This window comes from Alosa sapidissima, chromosome 7, assembly GCF_018492685.1.
Source record: "Alosa sapidissima isolate fAloSap1 chromosome 7, fAloSap1.pri, whole genome shotgun sequence".
NCBI lineage: Eukaryota > Metazoa > Chordata > Actinopteri > Clupeiformes > Clupeidae > Alosa > Alosa sapidissima.
Window position 1 is genome coordinate 1,784,603 of NC_055963.1, and position 25,011 is coordinate 1,809,613.

Sequence of the window (25,011 nt, forward strand, 5' to 3'; positions counted from 1 at the left end):
GTGATGATAGTGGAAATGTAAATATGTGAAAAGTAAATGGGGAAATGCCAGGACAGGGCGTGTGTGTGAGTGTGTGTGTGTGTGTTTGGTGCGTGTGTGTGTCTGTGTGTGTGTGTGGGGGGGGGTGTACTGGGGGAGATTTTTGCTGTGGGCGTGTACTAGTCTGGCCCTGCCCACCTGTGTCTCATCTCCTTCTCACTGAAAGACTCGTCTGGCCTCTCTAAACGCACTCACATTTCCCTCAGCCACCAGGATTGTTAGTTTTGAAAATGTAAGTGACAGTGGTAAACGCCTGTAGCAATGCCTGCAAATATTTAAAAAAGAACAGTTGCAACAATGTGTACATTTAATACAGCAAAGGTACATGACTGGTTCCTGACTGCCGATGGAGTTTATTATCAGTTTGTAAAGGTGGAAGTATAACGTTAGAAATCTCTGATCAATGTGATTTGATAGGCAGGAGCAGTGATTTCAATGTAAACACAAAGTCTACGCTCATCATAACGCTAGGGTTGGAAACATTTCCCAATGGCGAGCACCCAGACTCACTCCACAAAGTGAGCGACTCCACAAAGTGAGTGACTCCAGAAAGTGAGCGAGTCTGGCGATATCAGCCGAGGTTTGCCCGCACGTCAGATGGACATACTGCACTGGAGACAGTCGATGCAGCGTCAGTCCAAAAGTATCAGCATGTACCACGTCATGCAGCCTCAGAGGGTACGTTTCAGGCCAGAGGTCTCCCGTCAGACGGAGCGGCTGTGTGGTCCGATGGGAGGGGTTGTGGGATAGCCGTGAACTCCCGCTGGCAGTCCCGCTCGGTGGCTGGGAGTCAGAACGTCAGCACAGAGATTTAGAGGCAGCGGGGTCAGCGGTCAGTGTGTGTGGGCACAGGGACGAGCACGGGGACAAGAAGGAGGGGGGGCGAGCAGTCGAGTGGTGGAGCGGCCTCTGCGTCGGATATCAGACATCAGACAGAGGAACATGCTTTGAAACGTCAGAATCACACTCCTTTAAAAATGAACTGTTCTATAGTGGATACATTATATGAGTAAATTAACTGTTCTATAGTGGATAACATTATATGAGTAAATGAACTGTTCTACTATAGTGGATACATTATATGAGTAAATGAACTGTTCTATAGTGGATAACATTATTTGAGTAAATTAACTTTTCTACTATAGTGGATACATATGAGTAAATGAACTGTTCTATAGTGGATACATTAGATGAGTAAATGAACTGTTCTATAGTGGATAACATTATATGAGTAAATGAACTGTTCTACTATAGTGGATACATTATATGAGTAAATTAACTGTTCTATAAGGGATACATTATATGAGTAAATTAACTGTTCTACTATAGTGGATAACATTATATGAGTAAATGAACTGTTCTACTATAGTGGATACATTATATGAATACAATGTCGTCGTGACGAAGCTCACTAATTGCACTTAAGGAAGCAGAGTTGTTCACAAGTCCATTTGGTGTTCAAAACAAGCCTGTAGTAATTATGCTGACATGTACTTCCCTTTGATTAAGCTTCTGTCAGGATGGCGGTGTTTTGGTCTGTCCTGTGTGGAGCGGGTGGGCTGAGGAGTGTGTTGGGGGTTCCCCTCCCCCCCTCCAACGCAGTCTGGGGTCAGCTGATCTGTTATGGGTCAGGGGCCGATCACCTCCTCTGGAGCTCCTGCCAGACCAGGCCTGGGGGGGAGATGCGGCAGGCCAACACTGAAAACAATAAACAAAGAAGTAGCCGACAAAAACAGTTTCACTCGTTTCTGCCTGACACCTGGCCTCTGTGTCCAGCTGTTTCAAATTCTAGATTCTTCTCACCAGACTCATTACAACGTTATTCTCCTTAAAACATTCAACTCAGCATACTCCTTACTCACAACAGGACATCCATTAAACTCACCATACTCTACTCACAACAGGACATCCATTAAACTCACCATACTGTACTCACAACAGGACATCCATTAAACTCACCATACTGTACTCACAACACTAGATCCATTAAACTCACCATACTCTACTCACAACAGGACATCCATTAAACTCACCATACTCTACTTACAACAGGACATCCATTAAACTCACCATACTCTACTCACAACAGGACATCCATTAAACTCACCATACTCTACTCACAACAGGACATCCATTAAACTCACCATACTCTACTCACAACAGGACATCCATTAAACTCACCATACTCTACTCACAACAGGACATCCATTAAACTCACCATACTCTACTCACAACACTACATCCATTAAACTCACCATACTCTACTCACAACAGGACATCCATTAAACTCACCATACTCTACTCACAACAGGACATCCTTTGGCTGCAGTAGTAAGACTCCACAAAGCCTCTGAGCTATGGAGGCATCCGTGCAGCATAGGAATTCACAAGTCAGAAGGTATTTTGTGGATCTGAAAACTTTTGGGGGATCTGTTTGTTTTATGTCCCTACTGTGTGTCAGAAGTACTGGAGGAGGCAGGAGGTACTGTATTGCAGGAGGAGGATTGTTAGTGGAGGAGGTGCTGTAAGGAGGAGGTGCTGTATTGCAGGAGGAGGAGGAGTGGAGGAGGTGCTGTATTGTAGGATGATTGTTAATGGAGGAGGGAGGAGGTGCTGTATTGTAGGTGGAGGATTGAGGAGGTGCTGTATTGTAGGATGATTGTTAGTGGAGGAGGTGCTGTAATGAGGAGGATTGTTAGTGGAGGAGGTGCTGTATTGCAGGAGGAGGAGGAGTGGAGGAGGTGCTGTATTGTAGGAGGAGGATTGTTAGTGGTGCAGGTGCTGTATTGTAGGAGGAGGATTGTTAGTGGAGGAGGTGCTGTATTGTAGGAGGAGGATTGTTAGTGGAGGAGGTGCTGTATTGTAGGAGGATTGTTAGTGGAGGAGGTGCTGTAATGAGGAGGATTGTTAGTGGAGGAGGTGCTGTATTGTAGGAGGATTGTTAGTGGAGGAGGTGCTGTATTGTAGGAGGAGGATTGTTAGTGGTGCAGGTGCTGTATTGTAGGAGGAGGATTGTTAGTGGAGGAGGTGCTGTATTGTAGGAGGAGGATTGTTAGTGGAGGAGGTGCTGTATTGTAGGATGATTGTTAGTGGAGGAGGTGCTGTAATGAGGAGGATTGTTAGTGGAGGAGGTGCTGTATTGTAGGAGGATTGTTAGTGGAGGAGGTGCTGTATTGTAGGAGGATTGTTAGTGGAGGAGGTGCTGTAATGAGGAGGATTGTTAGTGGAGGAGGTGCTGTATTGTAGGAGGAGGATTGTTAGTGGAGGAGGTGCTGTATTGCAGGAGGAGGATTGTTAGTGGAGGAGGTGCTGTATTGTAGGAGGAGGATTGTTAGTGGAGGAGGTGCTGTATTGTAGGAGGAGGATTGTTGGTGGTTTTCAGCTCATGTCCCAAGACTGCCACAGCAGCCAAACACACGCACACCCAGAGGAAACGCTCAAACAAACCAGCAACAGTGCGAGCCGCACATGTCAACACTAGACAGGAAATGTGGCGCATGAAAAGGAACACAGAGGCGGGGGCGGGGGGTGGGCAAGAGGGAGGCGGGGGGGGCGGGTAAGAGTGAGAGAGTCAAAGGGACGGAGGTATTGATGAGCTGGTGCCAGTTAGGGGTCCTACTGTAGCCCCCTCTGTGATCTGCTCAGCGGGGTAATTGCTCAGAGGGGCAGAAGACAAAGAAAGGGTCCGCCTAGCAACAGAGAGGGCACGCTCCGCTGGGTCCGCTTAGCAACAGAGAGGGCACGCTCCGCTGGGTCCATCAGTGGCCGACGGTTGTTCTGGCCCAGTTTGGGCAGTCTGTTTGGGTACTGGAGCGGGACAGGGACTCCGCAACAGATGAAGGAGGGGTTGGAGAGAGAGAGAGGGAGAGAGAGAGAGAGAGAGAGAGAGAGTGCTCAAGTGAAGCGAGAGGAAACGCAACAGATTGAAGAGGGGGATGAAGAGAGTTGGATTGAGAAAAATGTGGCCATGTTTGAAAAATGAGAAAAATGTGGCCATGTTTGAAAAATGAGAAAAATGTGGCCATGTTTGAAAAATGAGAAAAATGTGGCCATGTTTGAATGATTTGGAAAACGTGAGCTGTGAGCGGAACCACACACACTGTTGTCATACACACATAGCCACACACACTATTGTCATACACACATAACCACACACACTGTTGTCGTACACACAGAGCCACACACACTGTTGTCATACACACAGAGCCACACACACACTGTTGTTCTGCACACAGAGTCATACACACTGTTGTCATACACACATAACCACACACACTGTTGTCATACACACAGAGCCACACACACTGTTGTTCTGCACACATAACCACACACACTGTTGTCATACACACAGAGCCACACACACTGTTGTTCTGCACACAGAGCCACACACACTGTTGTCATACACACTTAACCGCACACTCACTGTTGTCGTACACACATAACCACACACACTGTTGTCATACACACATAACCACACACACTGTTGTCATACACACTTAACCACACACACTGTTGTTCTGCACACAGTCACACACACTGTTGTCATACACACTTAACCGCACACACTGTTGTCATACACACATAACCACACACACTGTTGTCATACACACTTAACCGCACACACTGTTGTCATACATACTTAACCGCACACACTGTTGTTCTGCACACAGAGCCATACACACTATTGTCATACACACATAGCCACACACACTGTTGTCATACACACTTAACCGCACACACTGTTGTCATACACACATAACCACACACACTGTTGTTATACACACTTAACCGCACACACTGTTGTTCTGCACATGGAATTGCTTTCTTCATCTTGCTCCTCACTAATCTAATCTACTGTAAGCTCAGCCAATGGGCTCCACTCATCGTTCCCAAGCAGCTCGTGCCTCATTGGGTCTGTTATTCTGTTATTGCGTTTGATTTGCTCTCTACAGAGGGCTCAAAAGGAAAGGCTTGTTCCAGTCACTGGTTTGCCCTGTGCACTCTGCCCTGTGCCCTCTGCCCTGTGGCCTGTGCCCTATGTCATTTCCCTCCATGATGCCCTGTGCCCTATTTCATTTCCCTCCATGATGCCTGTGTGTTAATGTCTGTGTGTTGATGCCTGTGTGTTGATGTCTGTGTGTTGATGTATGTGTGTTGATGCCTGTGTGTTAATCTCTGTGTGTTGATGCTTGTGTGTTAATGTCTGTGTGTTAATGTATGTGTGTTGATGCTTGTGTGTTAATGTCTGTGTGTTGATGTCTGTGTGTTGATTCCTGTGTGTTAATGTCTGTGTGTTGATGCATGTGTGTTAATGTCTGTGAGTTAATGTCTGTGTGTTGATGCTTTTGTGTTAATGTCTGTGTGTTTATGTCTGTGTGTTGATGTCTGTGTGTTGATGTCTGTGTGTTAATGATGTCTGTGTGTTAATGTCTGTGTGTTAATGTCTGTGTGTTGATGCCTGTGTGTTAATGTCTGTGTGTTGATGTCTGTGTGTTAATGTCTGTGTGTTGATGTCTGTGTGTTAATGTCTGTGTGTTAATGCCTGTGTGTTAATGTCTGTGTGTTAATGCATGTGTGTTAATGTCTGTGTGTTAATGTCTGTGTGTTGATGCCTGTGTGTTAATGTCTGTGTGTTTATGTCTGTGTGTTGATGTCTGTGTGTTAATGTCTGTGTCTTGATGCCTGTGTGTTAATGTCTGTGTGTTGATGTCTGTGTGTTAATGTACTGGTGTCACTCCTGCTCACTCCTCTCTTCTTCTCTCAGTTTCTATCAGAGAGGATCATGAAAGCTGCTAAAGCTGTGTACAGTGCACTAATTGAACGCAATCCAGGTTTGATCAGGGATCGAAAGCATCACTTAAAAACATACAGGTAAGTGTACACGTGCACATTATCTCTCTGCGATTCCGTTGACTGGCGGCTTCCAAATCACATGATGTCCAGTCCTTTCCCATCTGCTCCCTCCACAGGCAGTGCTGTAGGGGGAAGGACTTGGTTGATTGGCTGATTAAGTTACAAGACTGCTCCCAGTCACGAAGCCAGGCGGTTGGCATGTGGCAAGTCCTGGTGGACGAAGGCATCCTAATTCATGGTAAATGTGCTCCACAGCTGAATCGGAATAAACCTCTAATTCTGGGAACATAAAGGCTCACAGAGGCAAAGAACTACCAATAGACCTTGCTTTGCAGCAAAGACAGACAACTTTGATAGCAGATTGTGTCAAACATTGTATTGGATTATTTCTGGAATAAAACTTTCTTTTCAATGTTGTAGTGAAGCAAGAGCTGAACTTTCAGGACAGAGACACTCAGTTCTACCGCTTCATTGACACGGAGTTTGACGTCGGCCAGTCAGGGGATGAGAAGGACTCCCGGGAGGAGGAGCTTCAGGAGAGCCTCTCCCTATTGGTCCAGATGGGCCCTGACGCTCTCCTCACAATGATTCTGCGCAAACCGTGAGTCCATTTTAACGAGCAAATATGTCTCTGCATACCAATTACCATTGCAGTGGTGACAACGAAAAGGGTTTTGGCAGGCACACCAAGCAATATGTGCTGGCCCACTCAAACACCGAAAAAGGGGTCATTTTTGGGAAGCATGTAAATGTACCCAAGAGGATTTATTGGGTTAGATATATATACATATAAATGTACCCAAGAGGATTTTTAGCATTTTTATGTTACTGGAAACAACAAACCTGACCAATTTTGCTTTCATTTCAGCCAGTGCAGATATGTCCTGCCCACTGTAGCATACCATGTCAGTCTGTCCCCTTGACCTACACACATAGGATGAGACACTACACTACCACAGCCATATGAGACATGATCTCTCTCTCTCTGTCTCTCTCTCTGTCTCTCTCTCTGTGTTTGTGTGTGTTGCAGGCCGAACCAGAGGAGTGCGGAGGATCTGGAGGTGATTTATGAGGAGTTGATGCACATCAAGGCCGCGGCCCACCTCTCCACCTCAGTGAGTGAGATCCTCTTCCTAGGAGATACCACACACACACACACACACACAAACACACACCACAGTCTCGTACATCTCAGCACTGACTCATCTCATCTCCCCCTCCATCCCTGAGCTCCTTTGAGCTGTAAGGTAATGTGATGACTGAGAGGATCTCAGTACTGATACATGCACTGTGGCTTGCTTTTGAGCTCTTAAGGGCTCTTAAAGAGCTGTGTTAGGTCAGCTCATATCCTGCTAATTCAAAAAGTAGTCTTACGTTGCTAAGGTCAGGCACAGGCATTATTCAGCCATGTATTGCCAAGTCACAACTAATCAAGGTCAAGGAATTAGCTGAGCTGCCAACTCTCACACATTGAGAGTGAGATTCATTCATTTGATTGGCTCCACGCACTCTTACACCAATCAAATGCGTGAGGGTTTACAGCTCTGGAATTAGGAACTTGTAAAGCACTGTGTCCCAGATCCCCAATGAACACTGGACAGAGCAGGGCTGTGACAGGAGATGCAGTGGCAATGCTAGCAGATTTGATAGTTAGCAATGCTAGCGAGGGGATAGTTAGCAATGCTAGCAAAGGGATAGTTAGCAATGCTAGCAAGGGGATAGTTAGCAATGCTAGTGGAGTAGATAGTTAGCAATGTTAGCGAGGGGATAGTTAGCAATGCTAGCGGAGTGGACAGTTAGCAATGCTAGATAGCTGAGTGGACAGTTAGAGAGCACAGGGGGACCCAGCAGCCACAAGCAATGACAAGAACAAGTTAAAGATTGTTCAGCAAGGTCTACCTGTGGAGAGCGCTTCACAACCAGATGAAGATTTTATGAAGAGGAGGAGGTAAGAGGGACAGAATGGAGCTGATGCCCAGCTGAAGCTGAAGCAGAGAGGCCAGGGCCAGAGGGAACAGTGTTGTCCAGGGGGAACAATGGTGTGAAGAAATAGCACAGGTAATTTTAGCGCTGCCAAATCTGTCCTGTCTGTTGTCATCATGTGTGATCTGTCCTGTCTGTTGTCATCATGTGTGATCTGTACTGTCTGTTGTCATAGTGTGTGTTCTGTACTGTCTGTTGTCATGGTGTGTGTTCTGTACTGTCTGTTGTCATAGTGTGTGTTCTGTACTGTCTGTTGTCATAGGTGCGGAAGGAGTTGGCGGCTGTGTTGGCATTCGAATCTCACACCAAAGCGGGCACAGTCTGTGAGTGTGAACACCGCACTGACATTTTAGCCTCTGTAGTCAGCGTAATACACACACACACACACACACACACTGTACATACACACACTTTTATACATAGTTGTTAAAAACATACGTAAATGTTAGTGGAATGTAAAGGGGCAGGGGGATCTTTGTCTTCCAGTGTTCAGCCAGGGTGACAAAGGGACTTCCTGGTACATCATCTGGAAGGGCTCTGTTAATGTCATCACGCACGGCAAGGTAAATCCATTTCCCACTCACAGGATGACCTCCCAGGCCAGGCGTTTTAAATAGCCCTGCAAAAAAGGACAACAAATAGGTCATTTAACAATGCACTCGAGTGAGGAGTAAACATTCCAGTGTGTGTGTGTGTGTGTGTGTTTGTGTGTGTGTGTGTGTGTGTGTGTGTGTGTGTGTTTATTTCTGTAGGGTCTGGTGACCACACTGCATGAGGGAGAGGACTTTGGGCAGTTGGCCCTGCTCAATGATGCACCCCGAGCTGCCACAATCATTATGCGTGAAGACAACTGCCACTTTCTCAGAGTGGACAAGCAAGACTTCATACGCATCGTCAAAGTAAGCAGTGACAGTGACAGGCTACAGAAGACCGGTCAGAGCAGACAAAGATGGGCTTTATTTTACGGGCCAGGACCATATATATGAATATATACGCCTTCAGGCCCAATATTATTGGAGTATGATCCCTGTCAATCTGTTTGACTGCTTAAGAAATAATTCTGCTGCCCTAATGTATGTCACATTAGTTATTTATATTTAGTTATATATTATTTATTAGTTATTAATTATTATTATATTGTTTATTTGTGTGCTTATACAGATAAACAAGCGTGTAGGTATTAGGTAGATGAGCAGTCTGCTCTAGACACTATGTGTGTTTATGTGTAGATGTGTATTTAGCCATGTGCATGTCCTGATGACTGATGTGTTGTAGGATGTGGAGGCCAACACTCTGCACATGTTGATTGATGTGTTTTAGGATGTGGAGGCCAACACTGTGCACATGTTGATTGATGTTTTGTAGGATGTGGAGGCCAACACTGTGCGCATGTTGATTGATGTTTTGTAGGATGTGGAGGCCAACACTGTGCACATGTTGATTGATGTTTTGTAGGATGTGGAGGCCAACACTGTGCACATGTTGATTGATGTTTTGTAGGATGTGGAGGCCAACACTGTGCACATGTTGATTGATGTTTTGTAGGATGTGGAGGCCAACACTGTGCACATGTTGATTGATGTTTTGTAGGATGTGGAGGCCAACACTGTGCACATGTTGATTGATGTGTTTTAGGATGTGGAGGTTACCACTGTGCTCATGTTGATTGATGTGTTGTAGGATGTGGAGGCCAACACTCTGCACATGTTGATTGATGTGTTGTAGGATGTGGAGGCCAACACTGTGCACATGTTGATTGATGTGTTGTAGGATGTGGAGGCCAACACTCTGCACATGTTGATTGATGTGTTGTAGGATGTGGAGGCCAACACTGTGCACATGTTGATTGATGTGTTGTAGGATGTGGAGGCCAACACTGTGCGTCTGGAAGAACATGGGAAAGCCGTCCTGGTGCTTGAAAAAAGCTCTGAACAGGAGTCGACCAATCAGGGAGGAGCAGCAAGCAGCAGCAAGTACGCAGCCAATCAGAGCTCGGCCTGAGTTTGGCCCTGTGAAGCTGAGCTGTAAATATGCTCAAACAGAAGAGAGCAAACAAACAGTTCTGGGAATCACCTGCCATGTTTGACTTTCGAAGTTCAGACTTCAGTAATATATCATAACCAACTCTCTCTCTCTCTCTCTCTCTCTCTCTCTCTCTCTCTCTCTCTCTCTGTCTCTCTTTCTCTCTCTTTCTCTTTCTCTTTCAGGTACACGGTGATGTCAGGAACTCCAGAGAAGATTCTGGAACATTTGCTTGACACAATTAAGCTAGACACAAACGGGAGTGACCAAATAGGTTGTGCAGCAGTTCTTTCCCAACTCCAGCCATCGCCATAGCGATAATGCCATTTTGTAGTGCTCTTGGCTCAGTGACAAGATGTCAGTGACGCATGATAATAGTTCCTTAAGTGAGAGAAAGGGCTCATTCATACTTAAGCTGGTCATCTGTCCTGCTTTTGTCCACCTGTGGGAACCACACTGTGGACACGCTGGTGAGGGTCAGAACACCTAGCGAGGAACAGGCCTGCTCATTACAAAGGGCAAATGCCCTAGAGAGGAACAGGCCTGCTCATTACAAAGGGCAAATGCCCTAGAGAGGAACAGGCCTGCTTATTACAAAGGGCAAATGCCCTACATGTGGCCTGGAGGAGCAGGAAGTGTGCTGTTAAACTTGTGTGTGTGTGCATGTGTGTGTTATTGAACTTGTGTGTGTGTGCATGTGTGTGTTGTTGAACTTCTGTGTGTGTGCATGTGTGTGTTGTTGAACTTCTGTGTGTGTGCATGTGTGTGTTGTTGAACTTGTGTGTGCTTTGCCCACAGATGCGTCTGTAAGTGACTTCCTGCTCACCCACCAGGTCTTCATGCCCTCAGGACAGCTGTGCACTGCCCTGCTGAACCAATATCCTTCCACCAGAATAAGCACTGCATGGGGACTATATCTCCTTTCAGTAATATTAGGGTTACCATGTTTAAGAGAGCAGACTACACTACTATTAACATTACGATCATTCAGTGTTCGTCTGGTCTGGTCAGTTCTATATGCCCTCATGACTACAAGGTTTGATGTGTTTCTGGACTGTGTCCAAAGTCTCGTTTCCTTAACAACAGCATCACTTACCACGCTGAGCCGTCGGAGGGCTCGGAGCTGGAGAAGGCAGCCTATGCCCTGAACACCAAGCAGAAGATCGTCAAGCTGGTCGTCCAGTGGGTCTCCTTATATGGGCTATCGCTGAAGGACAACCCTCCAGTGGTGGACTTCCTGGAGGTAACTCCTGACATGTTGATCGTCTAAATTAGCGATTATAATATTCTTATAATATAAATTAGCGATTGTGATGGCGGTTGAGACAGGAAGGGGTAAGATTGTAAAGGCTTCATTTCTCCACATAATGGGCTTCTCTTGACGCCTCTGGCAATGTGCACCTGAGATAAGGTAATCAAAGGCGATTAAGGAAAAGAGTCCTGGCCTCTTGTTAATGTTCCACTCAGAGGCCTGCAAAGCCTCACACAGATCTCCGCATCCGAAGTGAGGCGAGGCCGAGTGCCGCGCTGGGTCAAAAGAGTATTTGAAAAGATCAGGTGCTCTTCGAGTGCGGACAACAGAACTTATAAGGCAAAATGTGACTGTTCTGTATGTAACATATGTAGATTCTGAGGCAGGCAAAGAATCCGATGCACACTGATAAAAATCCTTTATTCTAATGGGCACGCCTACGCGTTTCTCCGCATCCTTTTGTGTCTTGTGAAAGCAGAGCCTGCGGAAGGAGGTGCTGGGGGACTCGCGCCTCTACGCGCTGCTCAGGGAACAGCTCAAGGAGAGGAGGAAGAAAATGTGAGTTAGAAGCAACACACGTGCACCTGCACATCAGCTAGAGATCGTAATTAGTAACTAGTTAACTAATTAGTTGCCTTTTTTCCCCCAGGCTGGACAATGGCCATCAGCCTTCGCTTAAGGTGAGTGCGCCCTATAGGTGGGGGGCAGTCGTGGGAGCGCTGCTGCGAGAACACACACACAGGCCCGCAGGCTTTTATGACCCGGCCTGATAAACACCACGCTGAGTGGAAAAGTAAACAGTACAGTACTTTCTCTAAGTTGTCTGGGGGAAATGCCTGGTGCTGTTGCAACCAAGTCTGTCTGTGCAATTAGCTGAGTACACTTTTAGAATAATTGATTGCTTTTACTGGAATTTGTCTAAATATGAACTGACATTTCTTTGTTTGACATCCATTTTTAGCAACACAATGAACTTGACTGGTTCCTTGGCTACGACAACCCAGCGGGAAAATGCCAGCCCATCAAGGTCAATGACAAAGGTCAGTATTCCATTACATAATTCATTATATCATCATAACATACACAGCTGCAAAATTAGTAACTTATTCATTGAGGCTGTTGTCGTTTCATGGTCTTCCTGCACAGTCTTGCATGAAGTCTTCCGGCCTGACCACACGTTTGTGTGCCTGATGCTGCCCGTGAACTCGTCTGTTCTGGACATCGTGGAGGCCATGACCAGTTCAAGTGGAGATTACGTACTTGTCAAAATGAACTCTTCAGGAGGTAACAGACGGAGTGCACTGTCAGATTAGCAGCCTCAACAGGAAAGTCTTTAAAGGTGTTTCAGCCTCAACAGGAAAGTCTTTAAAGGTGTTTCAGTCGTGTGTCATGGGTTTGAGTCATGCATGCATTGTGCTTTTCACCTCAAATTCACAGCATAGGAGACATGATCTCATTGTGTCAGTGGTATTGAGTGCACCTGGCCTGATGTGTTAATGAGAGAGCTGCTGGGTGTTGAAGTGCCTGTGTGTGTGCTCTCTCCTGGGTCTGATGCTGATGTGTTAATGCTGCGGGAGAGAGCTGCTCGATGTTGAAGTGCCTGTGTGTGTGTGTCCTCTCTCTGTCCTGTCTCAGATAGGGAGGAGCTCAAGCTGGAGGCCCGGGCTGTGTCCACCTCTCTGGGCCTGAACGAGAGACTGTTCCTCTGCTCAGCCAACCAGGTGGACAAGCTGGTGAGTGCGCTCGGAATCGGAACACTTTTCTTGTCTGCACGTCGTCTGTGTTCACAGGACAAGGGCCCTGTTTATCTCAGTGTTCTTCACTGCATGGAACAGTCCCAGCCGTGCCACTAACCACAGACGTGGCAGAAGCCTAAACTTACTGTGATGATTCAGTACTGGCATCTTGGCTTTGGGAGCGTGATGTGTTAAGGTGTTAGAACCAGCTATGAATGACCATCTGTAAGGCTTTAGAACCAGCTATGAATGACCATCTGTAAGGCTTTAGAACCAGCTATGAATGACCATCTGTAAGGCGTTAGAACCAGCTATGAATAACTTAGACAAGAGCATCTGTAAGGTTTTAGAACCAGCTATGAATGACTTAGACAAGAGCATCTGTAGAACCAGCTATGAATGACTTAGACAAGAGCATCTGTAGAACCAGCTATGAATGACTTAGACAAGAGCATCTGTAAGGTTTTAGAACCAGCTATGAATGACTTAGACAAGAGCATCTGTAGAACCAGCTATGAATTACTTGGACAGGAGCATCTGTAGAACCAGCTATGAATGACTTAGACAAGAGCATCTGTAAGGTTTTAGAACCAGCTATGAATGGCTTAGACAAGAGCATCTGTAGAACCAGCTATGAATGATTTAGACAAGAGCATCTGTAGAACCAGCTATGAATGACTTAGACAAGTCATCTGTAGAACCAGCTATGAATGACTTAGACGAGAGCGTCTGTAGAACCAGCTATGAATGACTTAGACAAGAGCGTCTGTAGAACCAGCTACGAGAGCGTCTGTAGAACCAGCTATGAATGACTTAGACAAGAGCGTCTGTAGAACCAGCTACGAGAGCGTCTGTAGAACCAGCTATGAATGACTTAGACAAGAGCGTTTGTAGAACCAGCTATGAGAGCGTCTGCAGAACCAGCTATGAGAGCGTCTGTAGAACCAGCTATGAGGGCGTCTGCAGAACCAGCTATGAGGGCGTCTGCAGGGCAAATCTGAGTCCCAAACCTCCTTATTTATTTCCACCCTCATTATTATGATGCAGTGAAGCTTTCCTCACGCCAGAGCCTGGAGTTCAGTCAGAGAACTTACTGTGTATGTGTGTGTGTGTGTGTGTGTGGTGTGTGTGTGTGTGTGTGTGTGTGGGTGTGTGTGTATGTATGTGTGTGATGTGTGGTATGCGTGTGTGTGTATGTGTGTGTGTGGTGTGTGTGTGTATGTGTGTGTGTGTGTGTGTGTGGTGTGTTGTGTGTGTGTGTGTGTGTGTGTGGTGTGCGTGTGGTGTGTGTGTGTGTGTGTGTGGTGTGGTGTGTGTGTGTGTGTGTGTGTGTGTGTGGTGTGCGTGTGTGTGTGGTGTGATGTGTGTGTGGTGTGATGTGTGTGTGTGTGTGTGTGTGTGTGTGATCTGTGTGTGTGTGTGATGTATGTGTGTGTGTGTGGTGTGTGTGTGTGTGTGGTGTGGTGTGTGTGGTGTGATGTGTGTGTGTGTATGTGTGTGTGGTGTGTGATGTGTGTGTGTGTGTGATGTATGTGTGTGTGTGTGTATGTGTGTGTGTGTGTGTGGTGTGATCTGTGTGTGTGTGTGTGATGTGTGTGTGTGTGTGGTGTGATCTGTGTGTGTGTGTGGTGTGATCTGTGTGTGTGTGTGATGTGTGTGTGTGTGTGTGTGTGGTGTGGTGTGTGTGTGTGTGGTGTGGTGTGATGTGTGTGTGTGTGGTGTGGTGTGTGTGTGTGGTGTGTGGTGTGATCTGTGTGTGTGTGTGTGTGGTGTGATCTGTGTGTGTGTGTGGTGTGATGTGTGTGTGTGTGTGTGTGGTGTGGTGTGTGTGTGTGTGTGGTGTGATATGTGTGTGTGTGTGGTGTGATCTGTGTGTGTGTGTGATGTGTGTGTGTGTGTGTGATGTGTGTGTGTGTGATGTGTGTGTGTGTGTGTGTGTGTGTGTGTGTGATGTGTGTGTGTGTGTGGTGTGTGTGTGTGTGTGTGGTGTGTGTGTGTGTGTGTGTGTGTGTGTGGTGTGATCTGTGTGTGTGTGTGTGTGTGTGGTGTGGTGTGTGTGTGTGTGTGTGTGGTGTGATCTGTGTGTGTGTGTGTGTGTGTGTGGTGTGGTGTGTGTGGTGTGATGTGTGTGTGTGTGTGTGTGTGTGTGTGTGTGTGTGTGTGTGTGTGTGTGATGTGTGTGTGTGTGTGTGTGTGTGTGTGATCTGTGTGTGTGTGTGTGTGTGTGTGATGTGTGTGTGGTGTGATCTGTGTGTGTGTGATGTGTGTGTGTGTGTGTGTGTGTGTGGTGTGATCTGTGTGTGTGTGATGTGTGTGTGTGTGATGTGTGTGTGTGTGTGTGTGTGTGTGTGCGTGGTGTGATGTGTGTGTGTGGTGTGGTGTGTGTGTGTGGTGTGGTGTGGTGTGGTGTGTGTGTGTGATGTGTGTGTGTGATGTGTGTGTGTGTGTGTGTGTGTGTGATGTGTGTGTGTGTGTGTGTGTGTGTGTGTGTGTGTGTGTGTGATGTGTGTGTGTTTCTCTCAGACACCCCTAAGGGAGCAGCTGGGCCCGGAACTGAACACTATGGAGCCGTTGGAGCAGATGTGCTCTAAGGACATTGCTATCCAACTCAACAGCTACGACTGGGAGCTGTTCAGCACCATGCATGAGGTGAGGACTCAGCACGAGCTGGACGCTTGAGTCAACATGAGGGATTTGAGAGGAGGTCAATATGAAAGGGACCAGAGCGTGACGTATGGGGGCATATGAAGGGGACCAGAGGAATGTGGATGTCACTGTGGAATGTCAGTGACTAATTATGTTTGTGGCATGCAGCATCTGATAAAGGATGCGTCTTGTAGCACAGAACCGGGCTAGCCAGTCTAAACCAGGTGACAAGTGTCGCTCCACTACACGTACAGCACATACGTTGTCACATACATCAAACATTTTTAAACACCACAGTGTTCTTCTGTACTCTGATTGGATAACTCAAAAGTTCACTCAAACACTCAAAGGGGTTGCCATGGTCATAAGTACGTTGTGTTATAAACTAGAGGATGTTCTATTTGATGTTTTCACTGGGGACTATGAAAGCGTATAGCACCCACCACATCTGGGACTATGAAAGCTTATAGCAACATCTGGGGACTATGAAAGCTCATAGCAACATCTGGGGACTATGAAAGCTTATAGCACCCACCACATGTGTTAACATCCCTTATGGCCTTTTGTGTGAACTTCATGTTCCCCCCCCGTCCTGTCTCCTGTCTACTCCTCTTTCTCCTCCTCCTCCTCCTCCTCTTCCTACTCCCAGACGGAGCTGCTCTACTACGTGTTCGGGAGGGAGAAATTCCCCAACACCACCACAGCCAACCTGGAGCGCTTCATGTGTCGCTTCAACGAGGTGCAGTTCTGGGTGGTGACAGAGCTGTGCCTGTGTGTGGACCAGGCCAAGCGGGCCGCTCTGCTCAAGAAGTTCATCAAGATTGCCATCGTGTGAGCATAGCAAAGCACATACATACATCATATGAGTAGCCGATAGCACAGCACATACATGCATCATATGAGTAGCCGATAGCACATACATACATCATATGAGTAGCCGATAGCATTAGCACATACATTATATGAGTAGCCGATAGCATAGCACATACATACATCATATGAGTAGCCGATAGCATAGCACATACATCATATGAGTAGCCGATAGCATTAGCACATACATCATATGAGTAGCCGATAGCATTAGCACATACATACATCATATGAGTAGCCGATAGCATTAGCACATACATACATTGTGTGAGTATATCATTAGCACGCACATACATTGTATGAGTATAGCATGGCACATGCATACATCGTGTGAGTATATCATTAGCACGCACATACATTGTATGAGTATAGCATGGCACATGCATACATCGTGTGAGTATAGCATAGCACATACATTGTGTGAGTATATAATTAGCACGTACATACATTATATGAGTATAGCATAGCACATACATACGCATAGCACATACATTGTGTGAGTATAGCAAAGTACATATTTTTTTCCCCTGACCAACAAATCATCATGACTGTACTGCTGGCAAACTGTAATGTTGTTTGTGTAACACTTCAGAATGACTTAAAAGTGAAGGTAAGGTTCTGTTAACTTAATGATATCTCAAGGAACAATGACAACAGAATAAATCACACCATCTGTCACATCATGAATGGAAGGCTTGTAAAGCTCTGTTAAGGAACACCGGAATGAACGTCATCAGATTCATTTTTTTCATTATTATATGTGCCCTCTTATTTACTTACTTTTTTGTTTACTTGAATGTTATGTTTGTCTGTGGACTTAAATTGGTAAAATATGTCTTGTCTTCACCGTGGGATAGTGAGAAACGTAATTTCGATCTCTTTGTATGTCTGGAACATGTGAAGAAATTGACAATAAAGCTGACTTTGACTTTGACTTTGACTTTGAGATTCAGTCAGTATAGTCACACAGTTGGCAAATTAAGCTATATCACTGAAGTTCATTCAGATGGCTCTCGTGTGTTTGGATTTGTGTGTGTGTGTGTGTGTGTGTGTGTGCGAGAGAGAGATAATGCGTCACAGAGACTCAGCCGTAGGCACACTGACACACTTCCCAGGCCTTTTGTAAAATCCCATCGCAAACATCCATGAGACACACACACAGCAATATATTCAGCTGGGTCATATTCAGCTGGGTGGTAAGATCTTGTCCAAACAAGAGTGTGGTCAGAGTCTGACCTAGTTGTACAAAGGTCTATACATTAGAAACATTCTAAGGTCTATACATTAGAAACATTTTAAGGTCTATACATTAGAAACATTCTAAGGTCTATACATTAGAAACATTTTAAAGGTCTCTATACATTAGAATTCTTAACTCTTTGGTCTTTAGATCTTTTCCGTTGGCTATATTGTCTATTTGACATGGATTTGTGTTTGTTTTTCAGCCTGAAGGAACAAAAGAATCTCAACTCGTTTTATGCTGTGATGTTTGGCCTGACCAACAGTGCGGTCACCCGTCTCTACAAGACCTGGGAGGTGAGGAGGGTTAGGGTTAGGTGGGAGGTGAGGAGGGTAGCAGATGTTCAGATTCAGATTTGGTTTTATTGACAAATTACCAAAAAACAGACACTCACAATTTCCTCTGAATTTGCACATTGTCAGAGGGTACCAAACAAGACGAGGAGGATCTTCACTACATACGAGAGAATGCTGGTGAGTTTCCACAAATATGGTGTGGAGGGAATTAGATGTAGTATCTCATTCAACACCAGTTGGGACACAATATTTGGGCTGTGGGCCGAGGTTGTGCTGAACTTCTTTCATTACACTAAATATCCATTGACATGGTGATTTTGAACAGTTTTAATTGTGGTCTGTGTAATACTTCTTGTTTTGTATTCTAAAATGACAATTGTAATATTAAGAGGATGTTTTTAATTCTAAAATGACAACTGTAATATAAAGAGTATGTTTTGAATTCTAAAATGACAACTGTAATATAAAGAGGATGTTTTTAATTCTAAAATGACAACTGTAATATAAAGAGTATGTTTTGAATTCTAAAATGACAACTGTAATATAAAGAGGATGTTTTTAATGTTCAGGATCCTGCCAGGAACCACCGCGCGTACCGGCTAGCAGTGGCCAAGCTGAGCTCTCCTTATATCCCCTTTATGCCTCTCATATTGAAAGGTAACAGCGGCACCGCTTACGCTGAACCAGTGCAGTTTAACCCACGTAACCGATATCCTTTTGGTGAGCAATACTGCTTTGCTAACACACATACTGGTATCTGTTTACCTGTGGTCAACAACAGACATGACGTTCATCCACGAGGGAAATAAGAACTACACCAGCACTCTGGTCAACTTTGAGAAGATGGTGAGTTGACCAGAAGAGCCAGTTCTGAATGTCAGTCATATTGGATGTTTGACAGCACAAGCCTCTGTAAACAAAGCTGTTCTGAGTGTCAGTCATATTGGATGTTTGACACCACAAGCCTCTGTAAACAAAGCTGTTCTGAATGTCAGTCATATTGGATGTTTGACAGCACAAGCCTCTGTAAACAAAGCTGTTGTGTCCACATCTCTCTCTTCATCTCTATAGCGCATGATCGCCAGGACCATGAAAATAGTGACCGACTGCAGGGACCAACCTTACTGTAAGCACCACTGCACCTCACCCAGTACATGGTCAGCATTTTCAGCATTGAGCCCCGTACAGTCTCCTGACCTCACCGATGACAGAGCTGCACACACACACCTCACCTCACCGATGACCGACCTGCACACACACCTCACCGATGACCGACCTGCACACACACCTCACCCATGACAGACCTGCACACACACCTCACTGCACACACACCTCACCGATGACAGACCTGCACACACAACCTATTTTACGTCTTTCCACAGCAGTTCCATCATCACCACAGAAGGGTCTGACGGAGCGGATGTTCCTGGACACTCCAGCCATTCGTCTGTCCACCTGTAAGTTATTACTGGGAATGGCAGTGGATATAGAACTACAACACAACTATGTCATGCTCCTTTACCCTGTCTGACCGCCTCTGCTCCTTTACCCTGTCTGACCGCCTCTGTTTCGTTCCCCTGTTCCGTTCCCCTGTCTGACCGCCTCTGTTCCGTTCCCCTGTCTGACCGCCTCTGTTCCGTTCCCCTGTCTGACCGCCTCTGTTCCGTTCCCCTGTCTGACCGCCTCTGTTCCGTTCCTCTGTTCCGTTCCCCTGTCTGACCGCCTCTGTTCCGTTCCTCTGTTCCGTCCAGATTCTGACCAGTCACTCACCTTGCGCAGCTCCAGCAACGTCCGTTACTACGTCCAGAACCTCAAAGTCATCGACAACCAGAGGAAGCTGACGCAGATGTCCAGGGACATCGAACGCTAACCAACCAGAAGACACTAACGCAGATGTCCAGGGACATCGAACGCTGACATTCCATGACAACAAATCAAAAGCACAGGGCAGACTGTCCTGTATCATCACCATAGAGGCCCATCAGTGCTGTCCTGCTCCACTGGATCAAGCTAATTACAGCATCGTACAGCCATAGAACTCGTTAAAGGGATTGTTCACGCCTCCCAAATGAACCCGCCACTATCTCCACAACCTCCAGACAGTGCTCACTCATACATGATTTGCTTGTCAGTTCTAAATGAGATATGCGATTGACACATGATTGGAAAGAATAGGCAGTTCACTTCAATGATAAAGAAAAGAACAACTTTTTGAAAAGAACATTGCTATTTAACTGTATAAGTTCACATGGGGTTTAAGTGATATAATGTGTGCACCAGATGTAGGTCAGCTGTAGGTGTCTGAGCTTTCCCACCACTGCCTGGCCTACAGCTCCCTCTAGAGGCCATAAAGAGGGGACCACTGATCACTGATGCCTGGCCTACAGCTCCCTCTAGTGGCTGTATAGAGGGACCACTGATCACTGATGCCTACAGCTCCCTCTAGTGGCCGTATAGAGGGACCACTGACCTACAGCTCCCTCTAGTAGCCGTATAGAGGGACCACTGACCTACAGCTCCCTCTAGTGGCCGTATAGAGGGACCACTGATGCCTGACCTACAGCTCCCTCTAGAGGCCGTATAGAGGGGCCACTGACCTACAGCTCCCTCTAGAGGACGTATAGAGGGGCCACTGATGCCTGACCTACAGCTCCCTGTAGAGGCCGTATAGAGGGACCACTGACCTACAGCTCCCTCTAGAGGACGTATAGAGGCAAACGTAAGCATGCGCAGCATGCGAGAATTTCACGCTAATGTAGACAGGCTGCTGAAAATGCTAGTTGTGGCCGCTGAAGGTATTTATATTATCATGCTTCGCTTAGAGGCCATTCAGCTGGAGGCCACTGTGTGCGCCATTTAGAGTCTGAAGGTTGCGACGCCTATAGTAACCAAGGACTTGTGGTCATTTTGGAGAGGATGGAAATTATCAACACAGAGCACAATCAGTTTTGTAGTTTTTACAGTCAAATGTTTGAGAAACATATTTCATATTAAATGTATCAGAAGTTTTATTTTTTCCTAAATAAATAATTTAAAACAATATGAGTTGTCATGGATTATACATTACAGAAAACCAGAACAGAAACATTTGGTATTAAACACAGTAAAGGTACTAAGTGATAAGTGATAAACTAGGCCTGTGTGTGTGTGTGTACTAAGTGATAAATGACAAACTATAGGCCTATGTGTGTGTGTATGTACTAAGTGATAAACTATAGGCCTGTGTGTACTAAGTGATAAACTATAGGCCTGTGTGTGTGTACTAAGTGATAAACTATAGGCCTGTGTGTGTGTGTGTACTAAGTGATAAACTATAGGCCTGTGTGTTTGCGTACTGATGGACTGTCAGCGGGCCGCAATTAAGACCGTCTTCCTGGCTGGCGAGTGGGGCACCATACAGGGGGGGTTTCAGGAGGGGGTGGGATGCCACATTCCACTGTCCAGCGCATTGTCCACTGACTCAGAGGAGGTGGTGGACATTCATCATATCCACCTCCATCCTCTTCCGGATTTTATGAATAGTTCAGGACCACCCTAGGTGTAACACACACGGGCTGAGGGTGGTAGGCCTTTAAGTACTACGTGGGTCATGTCCAACGAATAGCTAAGGTGGGTAGAATAGCTAAGGTGGATAGCCTACTGAGCAGTCCTGCTAATATGTGAATAGCTAAGGTGGATAGAATAGCTAAGGTGGGTTAGAATAGCTAAGGTGGGTAGAAAAGCTAATGTGTGAATAGCTAAGGTGGGTAGAATAGCTAAGGTGGATAGCCTGCTGTTATGAGCAGCCCTGCTAATGTGTGAATAGCTAAGGTGGGTAGATTAGAATAGCTAAGGTGGGTAGAATAGCTAAGGTGGGTAGATTAGAATAGCTAAGGTGGGTAGAATAGCTAAAGTGGGTAGATTAGAATAGCTAAGGTGGGTAGATTAGAATAGCTAAGGTGGGTAGAATAGCTAAAGTGGGTAGATTAGAATAGCTAAGGTGGGTAGAATAGCTAAGGTGGGTAGATTAGAATAGCTAAGGTGGGTAGAATAGCTAAAGTGGGTAGATTAGAATAGCTAAGGTGGGTTAGAATAGCTAAGGTGGGTAGAAAAGCTAATGTGTGAATAGCTAAGGTGGGTAGAATAGCTAAGGTGGGTAGAATAGCTAAGGTGGGTTGATTAGAATAGCTAAGGTGGGTAGATTAGAATAGCTAAGGTGGGTAGATTAGAATAGCTAAGGTGGGTAGAATAGCTAAGGTGGGTAGATTAGAATAGCTAAGGTGGGTAGAATAGCTAAGGTGGGTAGATTAGAATAGCTAAGGTGGGTAGAATAGCTAAGGTGGGTAGAATAGCTAAGGTGGGTAGATTAGAATAGCTAAGGTGGGTAGAATAGCTAAGGTGGGTAGAATAGCGGAGAATTTCAGTGACCTGTCCCCGGCTGGAGCTGTCCCTGGAAAAGTCCCCGGTTTTCACTGTGACTGACAGACCCGAAATTGTAATAAAAGAAAGAAAGAAAACACTGAACAAACGTACAGTTGCGCACCCTTCGCGCACAGTCTCAAGCTAGTCAAAGACATAGGTCAAAGCAAGCGCTCAGACCTCAGAGATGTTCTAGAATGCCCATATTTCTGGTCTGCCGGTTAGTGGAGTAGCAGCGCGGTAGAATCTTTGAAATGAAACCACTTGTGCAGGGGATTTATTAAACTAACGTCATCACGAACGTGCCAGCTGCTCAAATCCAGGTGAAACTAAAATTGCGGAGTAGGCTACTCTTCACACAGACAGCATACATCCTATAATACAGATATCACGTGAACGGCCGGAATCTAAGCTTTCCAATGACATTAGCGCCAAGTTGCTGTGATAAATGGTTCGCGAGAAAATTAACAATGAATTTATGTAGCAACTCTAGCATCGGTAGGCCTACAACAACAAGCGGTTCCTGAGTAATCCGGTTTTGAAACTGCAACACATTTCTACATGGTCTCCAATTTTGGGCCAAAATTATAATGTAGACCTATTCTCATGTAAACTATAAATGTCAGTAGCCTACAAACATTTTTGTAAATTGTTTAGCCAGAGAATGCCTATCCCACCATGGTTCTCATATTGCCAGATTCCAGACAATCAACAAATATGAATATAGCCTATATTTCTACTGGCATGCTTCCTAGTGACATTAACAGAAAAATATAAAGAAAAAAATTCATGAGACGTGAGTTATTTTTTTCTTGATATAAGACTGACAACACATAGGCCCTATTAGGCTACATAAGACAAATATTATTACATCATACATTCTCAGATATGGGTATAGCACAGACTGTCCTGAAAAAAAAAAGAAGATAGGTATTACAATGACCAAGATAGCTAGATTAACTAGCCTATCTGAACAACACGGCCACTAGGATATAATTATGACCGCCGCGCAGCGAAGCGGCGGTCATATAGGTTTAGTCAGATTTTTTTTTTTTTTTCTTTTTTTTTTTTTTCTTTTTCGCATGCCCAAATTTCCGTCAATGATTCCCGGGACACTGAAAGACCGGGGTACACGAAACTTGGTGGACATGTAACCCCACATGGATAGCATGGAACCATCGTTTTTCGTTTTGATCTGTAGCCCCCCCGCTGAATTGGACCCCCCGAAAGGAGGGTAGGGCAGACACAGTTTTCTGTGAATATCTCGAAAACCGCAGGGTTTAGGAGGACCATTTTTTTTTTGTATGTTGATCTCAAGGGGCCATGTCAACCCATTCCATAACCACTCATTTCATGTATAGCGCCACCTAGTTAAATACAAAAAAGTAAAAATGAGGTGGTGTAATTGAAGGTATCTGTGACCTAACATAGTCAAAACTGCACGAAATTGGAAGTGTAGGATCATTATGACACCCTCTGTATGCACGCCAAGTTTTGTGGAATTCCGTTCATGGGGGGCCACACAATAAATTAATTTATGTTACTATACACCAACTGGCCTGTAGGTGGCCGGAGACAGTTTTCTGTGAATATCTCGAGAACCGTAGCGCCTAGGAGGTCCACCTTTTTTTTGTATGTTGGTCTTAAGGGGGCATGTCAACCCATCCCATTACCACTTATTTCATGTATAGCGCCACCTAGTTAAAAATTAAAAAGCAAAAAATTAGGTGTTTTCATCTCAATATCTCTGGCTGACAAGGTCAAAACTGCACGAAATTAAAAGTGTAGGATCATTATGACACCCTCTGAATGCATGCCAAGTTTTGTGTACTTTCGTTCATGGGGGGCCTTACAATAAAATAATTTATGTGTACATTTAGTGACGTACACCAACAAGGATTCCCGGGACACTGAAAGACCGGGGTACACAAAACTTGGTGGGCATGTACCCCCACATGGATAGCATGGAACCGTCATTTTTCGTTTTCATCTGCAGCCCCCCCCGCTGGACTGGACCCCCCGAAAGGAGGGTAGGGCAGACACAGTTCTCTGTGAATCTTTTATGGTATGTTGGTCTCAAGGGCCCACATCAACCTGGCTCATAATCATTCATTTGTGATTTGCCCCCCGGTAAAAAATGAAAATCAGTAGGATTAAAAGAAAGCCAAAATAAATATTCATCATCATCATCATCATGGCTGCATTTTCAGTATTGGCGAGAAGTAGTCGTTTGTCCACTAGATGGCGCATCGTTGCAGTGAGACGTAATTTTGTTGGAAGTTAAAAGTGGGTTGGAAAAAACAATGGACGCTTCATACAAGGACTGTAATTTACCGCAGCGAACATCTAATAAGGATAGGACGATGTTCACATGAAGTGTAATTCCCATTTCTTCTTGAAGCCGAAATAAATCTGAGGATGTTTATCGGACATGCTTGGTTTTTACTGCAGGTACGTCAATCTTGTAATATCAATAAGGACCTAGGTAATGTTACCGTTAGCGTTGGTTGAGTGATGGAGGCATTTGATTTATTGCATTTGTAGAAAACTATAAATGCGGTTATACCAAGCAAATGTATAGCAGCACTGTTTGTATCTTTCGACTGTCATTTATTGCACGTGCTACAAAATCATTCTGTGCAATGGAAGATTTACCAACGTTACACCGGTCTGATA

The 25,011-nt window shown here is 45.3% G+C and overlaps 1 protein-coding gene and 1 long non-coding RNA gene across 12 annotated transcripts in view; both read left to right on the forward strand.

Annotated features, from left to right (window-relative positions):
* Positions 1 to 20,977, forward strand: part of rapgef3 (Rap guanine nucleotide exchange factor (GEF) 3) — a 50,169-nt gene extending 29,192 nt beyond the window's left edge. For 6 of the 11 annotated variants that reach the window (XM_042099467.1, XM_042099461.1, XM_042099469.1 and 3 more), the window contains 25 exons: positions 5,804 to 5,910; positions 6,009 to 6,130; positions 6,313 to 6,493; positions 6,923 to 7,007; positions 8,138 to 8,198; positions 8,362 to 8,438; positions 8,628 to 8,774; positions 9,736 to 9,848; positions 10,083 to 10,171; positions 10,696 to 10,774; positions 10,990 to 11,140; positions 11,625 to 11,707; positions 11,799 to 11,829; positions 12,111 to 12,189; positions 12,296 to 12,433; positions 12,785 to 12,882; positions 15,409 to 15,534; positions 16,181 to 16,362; positions 17,847 to 17,937; positions 18,064 to 18,114; positions 18,507 to 18,594; positions 18,719 to 18,783; positions 19,009 to 19,063; positions 19,320 to 19,394; positions 19,689 to 20,977. In XM_042099467.1, the coding sequence (XP_041955401.1) occupies positions 5,804 to 5,910; positions 6,009 to 6,130; positions 6,313 to 6,493; positions 6,923 to 7,007; positions 8,138 to 8,198; positions 8,362 to 8,438; positions 8,628 to 8,774; positions 9,736 to 9,848; positions 10,083 to 10,171; positions 10,696 to 10,774; positions 10,990 to 11,140; positions 11,625 to 11,707; positions 11,799 to 11,829; positions 12,111 to 12,189; positions 12,296 to 12,433; positions 12,785 to 12,882; positions 15,409 to 15,534; positions 16,181 to 16,362; positions 17,847 to 17,937; positions 18,064 to 18,114; positions 18,507 to 18,594; positions 18,719 to 18,783; positions 19,009 to 19,063; positions 19,320 to 19,394; positions 19,689 to 19,807 (2,493 nt within the window). In that variant the 3' untranslated portion in view covers positions 19,808 to 20,977. Of the gene's footprint in view, positions 1 to 5,803; positions 5,911 to 5,982; positions 6,131 to 6,312; positions 6,494 to 6,922; positions 7,008 to 8,137; positions 8,199 to 8,361; positions 8,439 to 8,627; positions 8,775 to 9,735; positions 9,849 to 10,082; positions 10,172 to 10,695; positions 10,775 to 10,989; positions 11,141 to 11,624; positions 11,708 to 11,798; positions 11,830 to 12,110; positions 12,190 to 12,295; positions 12,434 to 12,784; positions 12,883 to 15,408; positions 15,535 to 16,180; positions 16,363 to 17,846; positions 17,938 to 18,063; positions 18,115 to 18,506; positions 18,595 to 18,718; positions 18,784 to 19,008; positions 19,064 to 19,319; positions 19,395 to 19,688 lie in introns of those variants that run through there. The other 5 variants (XM_042099462.1, XM_042099465.1, XM_042099463.1 and 2 more) reach the window with 4 other exon arrangements.
* Positions 20,978 to 21,417: 440 nt separating this feature from the next.
* On the forward strand, positions 21,418 to 22,676 carry LOC121714256. Its single transcript, XR_006033065.1, has 3 exons — positions 21,418 to 21,609; positions 21,647 to 21,747; positions 22,315 to 22,676. It is a non-coding gene; the product is annotated as an uncharacterized LOC121714256 (long non-coding RNA).
* The last annotated feature ends 2,335 nt before the right edge of the window (positions 22,677 to 25,011 follow it).